Genomic DNA, 16,541 nt, shown 5'->3' with positions numbered 1-16,541 from the left:
CTCGCTACCTGATAAAACAATCACTGCACCGTTCCTGCATGCTGGGACTTGTAGTCCACCCCTAGTCGGAAAGTGACCCCTTTAGGTATGGCTCAATAGCTGGGATTAAAGGGGTACTCCAGTGACACTTTTTTTTTTATATCAAACAGATTTGTAAATTACTTCCATAAAAAAAAAAAATCTTAATCTTAATCCTTCCAGTACTTATTTGCTGCTGAAGTTGAGTTGTTTTCTGCCTGACCACAGTCCTGCTCTGGACAGTTCCTGATACTGACAGGGGTGTAAGCAGAGAGCAAAGGTTTGCTATGGGGGATTTGCTCCTACTCCAGACAGTTCCTGACATGGACAGAGGTGTCAGCAGAGAGCACTGTGGTCAGACAGAAAGGAACTACACAACTTCAGCAGCTGATAAGTGCTGGTAGGATTAAAGGGGTACTCCGGTGGAAAACGTATGTTTAATCAACTGGTGCAAGAAAGTTAAAACAGATTTGTAAATTACTTCTATTAAAAAAAATGGTAATCCTTCCAGTACTTATTAGCTGCTGAATACTACAGATGAAATTATTTTCTTTTTGGAACACATTGCTCTCTGCTGACATCATGACCACAGTGCTCTCTGCTGACATCTCTGTCCATTTTAGCAACTGTCCAGAGCAGCATATGTTTTCTATGGGGATTTTCTCCTACTCCGGACAGTTCCTAAAATGGCCAGAGATGTCAGCAGAGAGCACTGAGGTCATGATGTCAGCAGAGAGCACTGAGGTCATGATGTCAGCAGAGAGCTCTGTGTTCCAAAAAGAAAATTTCCTCTGTAGTATTCAGCAGCTAATAAGTACTGGAAGGATTAAGATTTTTTAATAGAACACAAAGCTCTCTGCTGACACCTCTGTCCATTTCAGGAACTGTCCATAGTAGAAGAAAATCCCCATAGAAAACATTTGGTGCTCTGGACAGTTCCTAAAATGGACAGATGTCAGCAGAGAGCACTGTGTTCCAAAAAGAAAATAATTTCCTCTCTAGTATTCAGCAGCTAATAAGTACTGGTTTTTTTTTTTTTTTTTTACAGAAGTAATTTACAAATCTGTTTAACTTTCTGGAGCCAGTTGATATGAAAAAAATGGAATGCCCCTTTAAGTAGGAGGAGTTTAGAGGACACGTGACTGGTCTTGGTCTTCCATGCTGGGTGTTGTAGAGGTGCAGATAAATCCCACAATAGTGGTGTAATGTGAGACATGACTTGGGCCGTGGCCCTTTAAGAGACACACCTTTACCTTCAGACACAGAGGAGCCCAAGTGACTCACACACTGATATGAATCACGGCCAACCCTGCACCTCCCACCGTCATCCACCAGGGGACAGCAGAGCCGACCGTCGATTCCCAGATGACAGGAGGCCGCGGCACAGTCACTCCCAGGATTAGTCACCGCTCAGATTGCACAACGACGACTCAATGGAAAAGTCTCAATGAACAGATTAGAGCCGAGGATCCCGTACATCTCATCCGGGGCTGTGTATAACCGTGGTCTGCAAACTGTGAGCCTCCAGATGCTGCGAAACAACTCCCAGCATGCACGGACAGCCAACGGATGCACAGATTAGAGCCGAAGCTTAAATCCCGTATATCTGATCCGGGGCTGTGTATAACCGTGGTCTGCAAACTGTGAGCCTCCAGATGTTGTGAAACTACTACTCCCAGCATGCGGATTTGAAGCTGTGTTCATTTAGTTTACATTGAACTCTGCAGCTTCAAATCCTGCGCAAATATACTGTACAGCAGTGTTTCCCAACCAAGCAACCTCCAGCTGCTGCAAAACTACAACTCCCAGCATGCAGATTTGATGCGCAGGATTTGAAGCTGCGTTCATTTAGTTTACATTGAACTCTGCTGTACCATATATTTGATATGCAGGAGTTTTGCAACAGCTGGAGGCACCCTGGTTGGGAAACACTGCAGCTTCAAATCCTGCGCATCAAATTTGCATACTGAGAGTTGTAGTTTTGCAGCAGCTGGAGGCACCCTGGTTGGGAAACACTGCAGTACAGTATATTTGATACGCAGAATTTGAAGCTGCAGTGTTTCCCAACCAGGGTGCCTCCAGCTGTTGCAAAACTACAACTCCCAGCATGACCGGACAGCCGTTGGCTGCCCGGGCATGCTGGGAGTTGTCGTTTTGCAAGATCCCGGCTAGTTTGTTGACCTACAGAAATTCCATCAAAACTCTGTTCAAATTTTGAAAAAATAAAAATAAAAATTTAGAACACAGCCCGATATTCTGCCACACTGGATTAGGGCGCCATTACACGGGGGCGATTACCAGCCGAATAAGCCTATATTACCCAGAGATCAGCTGACCAACGAGAAATGGGGTCTTGTAATAGGGCCCTTAGCCTGTAGCGCTACAATTGCGCCAAACCTGCACCTGTGAGAAGTGACGACAACAAATGTCCCCGTTTAAAGGAGTAGTGTAGAAAGGTTTTCCCACTCACTTGTGCCCGGGCTGAAACAATAAATAAAAAAAACTTTAGCTCCCCTCCCTCCGTTCCCCCGTAGCGCCGCTACAGCTGTTCCTGTGCACGGATCGTTAAATGGCGCTCAGCCAATCACCGCCCGGGGTCAGAGATGGCTGCGGGCGGTGATACGATGACCGCAGTGACCCGATCCCTGCACAGGAAGAAGACAGGACTGTACAGCTGTAGTGGCGCTATGGAGGAAGGGGAGTTAAAAGTTTATTTATTTTAAAAAAAAAATTCCAGCCCGGGCAGAACGGAGTGGGAAAAATTCTCTACACTATTCCTTTAAGTGACAGCAAGCAGAGATCTTGAAAATGAAATACAAAAAGCAAAGTACACTCACTGGCCACATTATTAGTCCCAGATGGGACACCCGCTATATAATGAATATAAATGTATATAAACTCTGACCACTCTGGGTCGTCCCCTTTATACTTTCTACAAGGTGCTGAAAACATCACACAGCTCCTCCCTATAGACATGATGACATCACACAGCTCCTCCCTATAGACATGATGACATCACACAGTTCCTCCCTATAGACATGATGACATCACACAGTTCCTCCATATGGACATGATGACATCACACAGTTCCTCCATATGGACATGACGACATCACACAGCTCCTCCCTATAGACATGATGACATCACACAGCTCCTCCCTATAGACATGATGACATCACACAGTTCCTCCATATAGACGTGATGACATCACACAGTTCCTCCATATAGACGTGATGACATCACACAGTTCCTCCATATGGACATGATGATATCACACAGTTCCTCCATATGGACATGATGACATCACACAGTTCCTTCATATGGACATGATGACATCACACAGCTCCTCCCTATAGACATGATGACATCACACAGCTCCTCCCTATAGACGTGATGACATCACACAGCTCCTCCCTATAGACGTGATGACATCACACAGTTCCTTCATATGGACATGATGACATCACACAGTTCCCCCATATAGACATGATGACATCACACAGTTCGTCCCTATGGACATGATGACATCACACAGTTCCTCCATATGGACATGATGACATCACACAGTTCCTCCATATGGACATGATGACATCACACAGCTCCTCCATATAGACATGATGACATCACACAGTTCCTCCATATAGACATGATGACATCACACAGTTCCTCCATATGGACATGATGACATCACACAGTTCCTCCATATGGACATGACGACATCACACAGTTCCTCCATATGGACATGATGACATCACACAGTTCCTCCCTATGGACATGATGACATCACACAGTTCCTCCCTATGGACATGATGACATCACACAGTTCGTCCCTATGGACATGATGACATCACACAGTTCCTCCCTATGGACATGACGACATCACACAGTTCCTCCATATAGACATGATGACATCACACAGTTCCTCCATATAGACATGATGACATCACACAGTTCCTCCATATGGACATAATGACATCACACAGTTCCACCATATGGACATAATGACATCACACAGTTCCTTTATATGGACATGATGACATCACACAGTTCCTCCATATGGACATTATGACATCACACAGTTTCTGCAGGTTTGTAAGCTGCACATCTTTGTCATCCCGAACCAGTCTGCCCATTTCTCTCAGACATCAAGGAGATTTCCTCCACAAAACTGTCGCTTACTGATTATTTTCTCTGTAAACGCTGGAGATGGTTGTGAGGGAAGATCCCTGCCCAGTGTGAACTTCAGCAAAACGTCTCATATCCAGTGGAGGCGAATACATCATATATCTGCACTGATACACTGAGGTATTTCCTGTCCTTCTATACAGTATATAGACTGTTAGCGGTGACTGTCAGGATGGGTGGTTTTCATATCCTGACAGCAAGCAGAGGACTTGAAGACAAGTAAATTAGAAAAATAATCCAGTGTATGGTAGAAGAGTCATATCAGGTATATACACCTGAGGTCTCCGGTATCATCACCCCCATCATTGTACTTAGCAGAGGTCTCCGGTATCATCACCCCCATCATTGTACTGTACAGGTATATACACCCCAGGTCTCCGGTATCATCACCCCCATCATTGTACTGTATCGGTATATACACCCCAGGTCTCCGGTATCATCACCCCCATCATTGTACTGTATCGGTATATACACCCCAGGTCTCCGGTATCATCACCCCCATCATTGTACTGTACAGGTATATACACCAGAGGTCTCCTGTATCATCACCCCCATCATTGTACTGTACAGGTATATACACCACAGGTCTCCTGTATCATCACCCCCATCATTGTACTGTACAGGTATATACACCACAGGTCTCCCGTATCATCACCCCCATCATTGTACTGTACAGGTATATACACCCCAGGTCTCCGGTATCATCACCCCCATCATTGTACTGTATCGGTATATACACCCCAGGTCTCCGGTATCATCACCCCCATCATTGTACTGTACAGGTTTATACACCACAGGTCTCCTGTATCATCACCCCCATCATTGTACTGTACAGGTATATACACCACAGGTCTCCTGTATCATCACCCCCATCATTGTACTGTACAGGTATATACACCTGAGGTCTCCGGTATCATCACCCCCATCATTGTACTGTACAGGCTTATACACCAGAGGTCTCCTGTATCATCACCCCCATCATTGTACTGTACAGGTATATACACCACAGGTCTCCCGTATCATCACCCCCATCATTGTACTGTACAGGTATATACACCACAGGTCTCCTGTATCATCACCCCCATCATTGTACTGTACAGGTATATACACCACAGGTCTCCTGTATCATCACCCCCATCATTGTACTGTACAGGTATATACACCACAGGTCTCCTGTATCATCACCCCCATCATTGTACTGTACAGGTATATATACACCACAGGTCTCCTGTATCATCACCCCCATCATTGTACTGTACAGGTATATACACCACAGGTCTCCTGTATCATCACCCCCATCATTGTACTGTACAGGTATATATACACCACAGGTCTCCCGTATCATCACCCCCATCATTGTACTGTACAGGTATATACACCACAGGTCTCCCGTATCATCACCCCCATCATTGTACTGTACAGGTATATACACCACAGGTCTCCTGTATCATCACCCCCATCATTGTACTGTACAGGTATATACACCCCAGGTCTCCTGTATCATCACCCCCATCATTGTACTGTACAGGTATATACACCACAGGTCTCCTGTATCATCACCCCCATCATTGTACTGTACAGGTTTATACACCAGAGGTCTCCCGTATCATCACCCCCATCATTGTACTGTACAGGTATATATACAACACAGGTCTCCCGTATCATCACCCCCATCATTGTACTGTACAGGTATATACACCACAGGTCTCCGGTATCATCACCCCCATCATTGTACTGTACAGGTATATACACCACAGGTCTCCGGTATCATCACCCCCATCATTGTACTGTACAGGTATATACACCACAGGTCTCCTGTATCATCACCCCCATCATTGTACTGTACAGGTATATACACCTGAGGTCTCCGGTATCATCACCCCCATCATTGCACTGTACAGGTATATACACCACAGGTCTCCTGTATCATCACCCCCATCATTGTACTGTACAGGTATATACACCAGAGGTCTCCTGTATCATCACCCCCATCATTGTACTGTACAGGTATATACACCACAGGTCTCCCGTATCATCACCCCCATCATTGTACTGTACAGGTATATACACCAGAGGTCTCCCGTATCATCACCCCCATCATTGTACTGTACAGGTATATACACCACAGGTCTCCTGTATCATCACCCCCATCATTGTACTGTACAGGTTTATACACCACAGGTCTCCCGTATCATCACCCCCATCATTGTACTGTACAGGTATATACACCACAGGTCTCCCGTATCATCACCCCCATCATTGTACTGTACAGGTATATACACCCCAGGTCTCCTGTATCATCACCCCCATCATTGTACTGTACAGGTATATACACCACAGGTCTCCTGTATCATCACCCCCATCATTGTACTGTACAGGTATATACACCACAGGTCTCCTGTATCATCACCCCCATCATTGTACTGTACAGGTATATACACCACAGGTCTCCTGTATCATCACCCCCATCATTGTACTGTACAGGTATATACACCCCAGGTCTCCTGTATCATCACCCCCATCATTGTACTGTACAGGTATATACACCCCAGGTCTCCGGTATCATCACCCCCATCATTGTACTGTACAGGTATATATACACCACAGGTCTCCGGTATCATCACCCCCATCATTGTACTGTACAGGTTTATACACCAGAGGTCTCCTGTATCATCACCCCCATCATTGTACTGTACAGGTATATACACCAGAGGTCTCCTGTATCATCACCCCCATCATTGTACTGTACAGGTATATACACCACAGGTCTCCCGTATCATCACCCCCATCATTGTACTGTACAGGTTTATACACCACAGGTCTCCCGTATCATCACCCCCATCATTGTACTGTACAGGTATATACACCACAGGTCTCCTGTATCATCACCCCCATCATTGTACTGTACAGGTATATACACCCCAGGTCTACTGTATCATCACCCCCATCATTGTACTGTACAGGTATATACACCACAGGTCTCCTGTATCATCACCCCCATCATTGTACTGTACAGGTATATACACCACAGGTCTCCTGTATCATCACCCCCATCATTGTACTGTACAGGTATATACACCACAGGTCTCCTGTATCATCACCCCCATCATTGTACTGTACAGGTATATACACCACAGGTCTCCTGTATCATCACCCCCATCATTGTACTGTACAGGTATATACACCACAGGTCTCCCGTATCATCACCCCCATCATTGTACTGTACAGGTATATACACCACAGGTCTCCCGTATCATCACCCCCATCATTGTACTGTACAGGTATATACACCACAGGTCTCCCGTATCATCACCCCCATCATTGTACTGTACAGGTATATACACCACAGGTCTCCCGTATCATCACCCCCATCATTGTACTGTACAGGTATATACACCACAGGTCTCCCGTATCATCACCCCCATCATTGTACTGTACAGGTATATACACCACAGGTCTCCTGTATCATCACCCCCATCATTGTACTGTACAGGTATATACACCACAGGTCTCCTGTATCATCACCCCCATCATTGTACTGTACAGGTATATACTCCACAGGTCTCCTGTATCATCACCCCCATCATTGTACTGTACAGGTATATACACCAGAGGTCTCCTGTATCATCACCCCCATCATTGTACTGTACAGGTATATACACCACAGGTCTCCTGTATCATCACCCCCATCATTGTACTGTACAGGTATATACACCACAGGTCTCCTGTATCATCACCCCCATCATTGTACTGTACAGGTATATACACCACAGGTCTCCTGTATCATCACCCCCATCATTGTACTGTACAGGTATATACACCACAGGTCTCCGGTATCATCACCCCCATCATTGTACTGTACAGGTATATACACCACAGGTCTCCTGTATCATCACCCCCATCATTGTACTGTACAGGTATATACACCACAGGTCTCCTGTATCATCACCCCCATCATTGTACTGTACAGGTATATACACCCCAGGTCTCCGGTATCATCACCCCCATCATTGTACTGTATCGGTATATACACCCCAGGTCTCCGGTATCATCACCCCCATCATTGTACTGTACAGGTTTATACACCACAGGTCTCCTGTATCATCACCCCCATCATTGTACTGTACAGGTATATACACCACAGGTCTCCTGTATCATCACCCCCATCATTGTACTGTACAGGTATATACACCTGAGGTCTCCGGTATCATCACCCCCATCATTGTACTGTACAGGCTTATACACCAGAGGTCTCCTGTATCATCACCCCCATCATTGTACTGTACAGGTATATACACCACAGGTCTCCCGTATCATCACCCCCATCATTGTACTGTACAGGTATATACACCACAGGTCTCCTGTATCATCACCCCCATCATTGTACTGTACAGGTATATACACCACAGGTCTCCTGTATCATCACCCCCATCATTGTACTGTACAGGTATATACACCACAGGTCTCCTGTATCATCACCCCCATCATTGTACTGTACAGGTATATATACACCACAGGTCTCCTGTATCATCACCCCCATCATTGTACTGTACAGGTATATATACACCACAGGTCTCCTGTATCATCACCCCCATCATTGTACTTAGCAGAGGTCTCCGGTATCATCACCCCCATCATTGTACTGTACAGGTATATACACCAGAGGTCTCCGGTATCATCACCCCCATCATTGTACTTAGCAGAGGTCTCTGGTATCATCACCCCCATCATTGTACTTAGCAGAGGTCTCCGGTATCATCACCCCCATCATTGTACTGTACAGGTATATACACCAGAGGTCTCCGGTATCATCACCCCCATCATTGTACTTAGCAGAGGTCTCCGGTATCATCACCCCCATCATTGCACCGTGCGGTGGAGTAGTCCTATATCTTACCTCATCTATGTTTCTGAGCCACTTGCTGATGTTCTCGAAGCTTTTGGCATTGGTGATGTCATAGACTAACATGATTCCCATCGCGCCTCTGTAATAGGAGGTGGTGATCGTGTGGAATCGCTCCTGTCCGGCCGTGTCCCTGCGCAAAACAAGACGGAAAAGCGTTAGACGATACAAACCAGTACACTGCGCTCACACTTCTGCTGGTTACTGGAAACAGTCAGCAAGATCGTAAAGAGAAAAAACCCCAAAACAATGTTACCCTATCCAGGGTGCCTCCAGCTGTTTCAAAACTACAACTCCCAGCATGCCCGGACAGCCAAAGGCTGTCCGGGCATGCTGGGAGTTGTAGTTTTGAAACAGCTGGAGGCACCTAGTCACGTCTTTTTTTAGCAGCATCACGCAGATGACATCACGCAGATTACACCACGCCCCCTCCATTCATGTGTATGGGAAGGGGCGTGACAGTCCGCATCGCCAGTCATCGGGCATGGAGCAGAGTTCGTTTCATGCCAGATCTAACATCTTACCCCCTTATCCTTTGCATAGGGGATATCGTGTGTGCTTCGGAGCACCCCTTTAACCCCTTAAGGACCCAGCCATTTTTTGCACATCTGACCACTGTCACTTTAAGCATTAATAACTCTGATGCTTTTACTTTTCATTCTGATCCCGAGACAGTTTTTAAGGAAAATGAATATTCCAAATAAATGATACATTGATTCACAGATACAATATGTCTATTTTATGTTTCCATCTTAAGTTGAGATGTTTTTACTTTTGGAGACATCAGAGGCTTCAAAGTTCTGCAGCAATTTTCCAATTTTTCACAAATTTTCAAAATCGGAATTTTTCAGGGACCAGTTCAGTTTTGAAGTGGATTTGAAGGGTCTTCATATTAGAAATACTCCATAAATGACCCCATTATAAAAACTGCACCCCTCAAAGTATTCAAAATGACATTCAAAAGGTTTGTTAACCCTTTAGGTGCTTCACAGGAATAGGCCCTTGTATCCTATTACCGTACCTCCTTCTCCGCCTCTCAGATCTCGCACGTGCGCCACCCTTGTATCCCATTAATATACATCCTTCTCCACCTCACTGATCTTACACACGCCCACCTGCGCCGCCTGTCAGATTTTACACACGCACACACCAGCGCCGCCCGTCAGATTTTACACACGCCCACCTGCGCCGCCTGTCAGATTTTACACACGCCCACCTGCGCCGCCTGTCAGATTTTACACACGCCCACCTGCGCCGCCTGTCAGATTTTACACACGCACCGCCTGTCATATTTTACACACACCCACCAGCGCCGCCTGTCAGATTTTACACACGCCCACCTGCGCCACCTGTCAGATTTTACACACGCACACCAGCGCCGCCTGTCAGATTTTACACACGCACACCAGCGCCGCCTGTCAGATTTTACACACGCACACCAGCGCCGCCTGTCAGATTTTACACACGCACACCAGCGCCGCCTGTCAGATTTTACACACGCCCACCTGCGCCGCCTGTCAGATTTTACACACGCCCACCTGCGCCGCCTGTCAGATTTTACACACGCCCACCTGCGCCGCCTGTCAGATTTTACACATTCCCACCGACGACGCCTGTCAGATATTGCACATTCACGCCTGCGCCGCTTCAGATCTCGCACATGCGCACCGCTTCACAGCAGTCCTCAGGAGAGAGATCTGAGAGGCAGAGAAATAAGTACAGTAATAGGATACATACAAGGGGCGGGCTGGACGGGTGAAAGATGCGCGTTTTTCTGGACACAGCACCGCTCGCTCTCTATCCATACCCCCGGCGTCACGGCCGACTGCAGCACCCACCCTATAAGGTGACCCTCGACTTTTGAGAACATTTTCCTGGGTTAAAAAGTCTTATACGCCAGAATATGCAGTGCATATAAACATAAGACGTTACATTGAAATGTATTTAACAGCTAATACTGTAAAAGGATATTTCAATATGTATCAATTAATTAATTAAACTGAAATTTATATATGGCGCCTCCTGAAAGAAACAACTTTACAAATAAGTGATCCATATATGGAGTGTTTTCCCTATATTAAAGGGGTACTCCGGTGAAAAACTTTTGTTTTTTTTAATCAACTGGTGCCAGAAAGTTAAACAGATTTGTAAATTACTTTTATTATAAAAAATCTTAAAGGGGTACTCCGCTGCCCCGAGTCGGAAGCTCCGCTCCCCAGCGTCCGGAAGTTTATTGTTCCGGACGCTGTGTGCGGGCTTCCGTGTTAGTGTGACGTCACGAGGGGCGGCCCCTAACACCCTCAGCGAAAGTCTATGGGAAGGGGGCGGGCATGACGTCACGAGGGGCAGCCCTGAACACGGAAGCCCGCACACAGCATCCGGAACAATAAACTTTCGGATGCTGGGGAGCGGAGCTTCCGACACAGGGCAGCGGAGTACCCCTTTAATCATTCCTGTACTTATTAGCTGCTGAATACTACAGTGGAAATTCTTTTCCGTTTGAAACACAGAGCTCTCTGCTGACATCTCTGTCCATTTTGGGAACTGTCCAGAGCAGCATATATTTGCTATGGGGATTTCCTTTTACTCTGGACAGTTCCTAAAATGGACAGAGATGTCAGCAGAGAGCACTGTGCTCGTGATGTCAGCAGAGAGCTCTGTGTTTCAAACGGAAAAGAATTTCCACTGTAGTATTCAGCAGCTAATAAGTACAGGAAGGATTAAGATTTTTGAATAGAAGTAATTTACAAATCTGTTTGACTTTCTGGCACCAGTTGATTTAATTAAAAAAAAAAAATAATAATAAATATAAGTTTTTCACCGGAGTACCCCTTTATATCTACCGCTGTCCTGAAATACTCTGTGCTGCTGGAAAAAAAATTGTAAATAAAAAAAAATAATGTGATGTCAGGTAAAGGCCAATGCAGTATTTACCCACCAGGGTGCCTCCAGCTGTTGCAAAACTACAACTCCCTGCATGCCCGGACAGCCGAAGGCTGTCCGGGCATGCTGGGAGTTGTAGTTTTGCAACAGCTGAAGGCACACCAATGCACCCTATAGAGATGCAGTGACATGGTCACATGACTTCCCCACCGCGTGGCTGCTGTGTATAGAAATGTCTGCACCCGTTACATTGAAGGAATTTTTGCGGTCATCGCGTGGTTAACCGATTTCGCTCCAACTGCTGCGATTTGAATAAACTTCTTGTTACAATGTATCAAGGACCAGTTTATAAACACAGATCACGACATACACCGTGACACAGTGACAAATCCTCTGCTGTAAGGTTAGGGAGGATTCTCAATTTCTGGATGCTGAACGTTCATTGAAAGCAAGCAGAGATTTTGAACAGTAGTAATGTGCGGCCGGCGGCGACGCCTCCATCGGTATCAGGCTGCTACAAACATATGAGCCGTTGCTATCCAAACACGAGCGGCGGTGACTACGCCCTCGACCAACGCACATCCTAAATATTGACATGGCAGCGGCGACTTCTCCCCGCCCGGCGCAGACCTGTGACTGGCACCGGGCCCCGGGGGCCACGAGGACGGCAGGTGCGAGAAGAGGCGGCTAAGAGGAGGCCATTCAGGCCAGAGGCAGCTGCGGGGAGGATCAATGAGCGGCCAGGAAGCGGGGGCAGCGGATGAATGGGGGCAATATGTGTACACGGGACTGATGGGGAAGAAGGGGGGCGGTCATGTGATCCTAAACGTAGGAAGTGGAGAGAAACAAATACAGGGGCGCAGGAACACGAAAGGGGGTATGGGATATAACAGGCTTCAGCGTGAGGCTGACAAACTGAGGTCACATGACACAGTGCCAGTATACGGATCACTATAGCCTGTAAGGAGGGTCCTTGGTGTCCTGACTAGAGATGAGCGAACTTACAGTAAATTAGATTCGTCACGAACTTCTCGGCTCGGCAGTTGACTTTTCCTGCATAAATTAGTTCAGCTTTAAGGTGCTTCCGTGGGCTGGAAAAGATGGATACAGTCCTAGGAGACTCTTTCCTAGGACTGTATCCACCTTTTCCAGCCCACCGGAGCACCGGAAAGCTGAACTAATTTATGCAGGAAAAGTCATCAACTGCTGAGCCGATAAGTTTGTGACGAATCGAATTTACTGTAAGTTCGCTCATCTCTAGTCCTGACAGACCCTGGAGCTGGCGGGCTGCAGGAGTAAGTGGCCACCCCTTTACTGTCCTGCAGTGGTTAATAGGCTTTAAAGGGGTACTCCGCCACTAGACCTCTTATCCCCTATCCAAAGGATAGGGGATAAGATGTCTGACCGCAGGGGTCCCGCTGTTGGGGACCCCCAAATCTTGCATTCAGCACCCACCTCGGAGAGCTGCACGCCGTGCTGCCAGCTCAGAATCTGCCGTGTGGCGACCACGGGGCCAGAGTATAGTCACGCCCCCCTCCCATAGACTTGCATAGCAGGGACGAGGCGTGATGTCACACAGGGGCGGAGTCCTGACGTCAATACTCCGCCCCCGTTATCGTCACAGAGCAGATTATGAAGTGGCAGCGCGGCGTGCAGCTCACTGAAGTGGGTGCTGAATGCAAGATTGCGGGGGCCCCAGCAGTGGGACCCACGTGGTCAGACATCTTATCCCCCATCTTGGGGCTGGAGTACCCCTTTAAAGGGGTACTCCGTGCCCTAGACATCTTATCCCCTATCCAATAGGATAGGGGGATAAGATGTCTGATCGCAGGAGTCGGCCGCTGGGGATCCCCGGAATTTCCCAGCTGCAACCGATGTGCGTTTAGGGGGCAGTCATGCCCCCTCCCATTGACTTGCATTGAAGGGGCACGGCCATAACATCATGAGTGGGCATGACCGTGACGTCACGAGCCTCCGCCCCGCATCACCAGTCATCAGGCAAGATTGCTCTGTGCACCATATGTCTGGAGTGGCGCAGCCTTGGGGTCCCCCGCGATCAGACATCTTATCCACTATCCTTTGGATAGGGGATAAGATGTCTAGGGGTGGAGTACCCCTTTAAGGGGTATGTGGACCAATAGGTTGTATCAAATAGGGGAGTGTCCCACCTCTGCGGGCTGCATCTAAGGAGCAGCGTCTATAATTCTTAATAGAGACCCCCACCCCTGCTTAGCTTACTTAAAAGTCTCCCTTATTGGGCTACTTAGCGATGGGGGGGGGAGGGGTCCGTGAACCCCTAATAGGTGGGGAGAAGTCCGATTGCTTCTTTCATTTTTTTAGAGGCCTTTTCAAAAAAGGAAGCGATCTGATTGGTTGCTATGGGCAACTGGTCTACTATTTCTCTGGACAGGTTTGGCAGGGATGTGGAAATCCTATCGCTCGATGCCCAGGACACGCAGTTACGGGCGCCGGGTAGGTGAATTTTTCAGGCCCTGAGACAGTCTTCAGGCAAGAAGGGCCGGACCATAAAGCCCCCGACCACCACGGCGGCGCTCAGCACTCTGTATGGAGCAGGTTCCAGACTCCTGCCCGCTCCATACTCTGCAGCCCGCGGCTGTTTTCAGTAGCCGGGGGGCGCCGCTAATAACCAGCATGCGGTAATCACCGCGGTTGGCTTTTAACTTTTTAGAGCGCTACTGTCAAAGCTGACAGCGACATCTAAAAGGGACATGTGAATGCTCCCTGGTGGGCTAGAAAACCAACAAATTTGCTAAATTATCTTATTATTTCAATTTCACTTCACCAATATATAGATTTTTTGTTTCGGAGCATAGGTTATGGAACAATGTAAAAGGTATCATTATAGTAGGTAGTTATGGGTATTATAGGGCGAGGAGGAAAAAAAAAAACGAGAGAGTGTAAAAGCAAAAATTGGTCCGGACAAGTGGATCGTCATGTGTGACAAGTAGATTTGGCTCCATGTGTGACAAGTATTTTATATTAAATTTCCGCACCCCTGAGTGGAATCTCCCCCATTGTGTATTTCAGCAAATAATCATTCTCAACATATCTGTGCGCTGTTAGTAAACTCCATACTCCGGAGCATTGCCAAATAATCCCCCCAAACAGGGTGCCAAAGCTGAACACTACCAATTTTGCCCCAAATATGGCACCAAAATCACATGCTTACAATTCCTCCCCAAACATGGCACCAAATCTGTGCACTCCAAACAGGGAGTCAAACCTGCACGATTTAGTTTTGTGCCCAAACAGGGCAAACAAGCTGCGCACTCCCAAATCCCCCCTCAATACAGGGCACCAAAGCTGCACACTCCCAAATCCCCCCCCCCCCCCAATACAGGGCACCAAAGCTGCACACTCCCCCAAATCCCCCCTCAATACAGGGCACCAAAGCTGCACACTCCCAAATCCCCCCTCAATACAGGGCACCAAAGCTGCACACTCCCAAATCCCCCCTCAATACAGGGCACCAAAGCTGCACACTCCCAAATCCCCCCTCAATACAGGGCACCAAAGCTGCACACTCCCAAATCCCCCCTCAATACAGGGCACCAAAGCTGCACACTCCCAAATCCCCCCTCAATACAGGGCACCAAAGCTGCACACTCCCAAATCCCCCCCCCCCCCCAATACAGGGCACCAAAGCTGCACACTCCCAAATCCCCCTCCCCCAATACAGGGCACCAAAGCTGCACACTCCCAAATCCCCCCTCAATACAGGGCACCAAAGCTGCACACTCCCAAATCCCCCCCCCCCCCCAATACAGGGCACCAAAGCTGCACACTCCCAAATCCCCCCTCAATACAGGGCACCAAAGCTGCGCACTCCCAAATCCCCCCTCAATACAGGGCACCAAAGTTGTGCACTCCCAAATCCCCCCCCCCCCCCCCCAATACAGGGCACCAAAGCTGCACACTCCCAAATCCCCCCTCAATACAGGGCACCAAAGTTGTGCACTCCCAAATACAGGGCGCCTTCAATTCTTCCCCCAAAGAACACCAACCCCCCCCTCCAAGCCCCCCAATTGAGAACCAGAACCGCAGGGTGCCGGAATCCTTCCCCCACAAGCGTGTAACCTGAGCTACACGTTCCCCTCCATCAGGGTGTCAGAGCCGCACCTTCCCAAGACACCCCCCAAGGGGGCGCTAAAGGTGAACACCCCCCCCCCCCCCCCCCGCACTCACCAGATCTGTAGTTTGATCTTCTTTCCTTGAAGTTCCACAGTTTTGATCTTGAAGTCAATTCCTGTAAGAGAAAAGAAAAAACAACAACATTAGACCAAGGAAGGAGAACGGTGAATTATAATCATCTTAAAGGGGCACTCTGGTGGAATTTTTTTATTTTATTTATTTTTATTTTTTTAAATCAACTGGCTCCAGAAAGTTACAGATTTGTAAATTACTTCTACTAAAATAATCTTAATCCTTTCAGTACTTATGAGCTTCTGAAGTTAAGGTTGTTCTTTTCTGTCTAAGTGCTCTCTGATGACACGTGTCTCGGGAAACGCCCAGTTTAGAAGCAAATTCCCTA

General features: G+C 47.5%; 1 protein-coding gene across 1 annotated transcript in view; it reads right to left on the bottom strand.

Annotated features, from left to right (window-relative positions):
- RAB10 (RAB10, member RAS oncogene family) overlaps positions 1-16,541 on the bottom strand; it is a 56,222-nt gene that overhangs the window by 15,888 nt on the left and 23,793 nt on the right. Inside the window, exons 2-3 of the mRNA XM_056554566.1 lie at positions 16,196-16,256; positions 9,101-9,239 (exon numbers count right to left, since the gene is read on the bottom strand). Coding sequence (XP_056410541.1) covers positions 9,101-9,239; positions 16,196-16,256 — 200 coding nt within the window. The remainder of the gene's footprint in view (positions 1-9,100; positions 9,240-16,195; positions 16,257-16,541) is intronic.

Source organism: Hyla sarda, unplaced genomic scaffold (genome assembly GCF_029499605.1).
Source record: "Hyla sarda isolate aHylSar1 unplaced genomic scaffold, aHylSar1.hap1 scaffold_794, whole genome shotgun sequence".
In the NCBI taxonomy this organism is placed as follows: domain Eukaryota; kingdom Metazoa; phylum Chordata; class Amphibia; order Anura; family Hylidae; genus Hyla; species Hyla sarda.
Note: the sequence above shows the minus strand (reverse complement) of the source record. Positions and strands in the feature narration are given on the sequence as shown.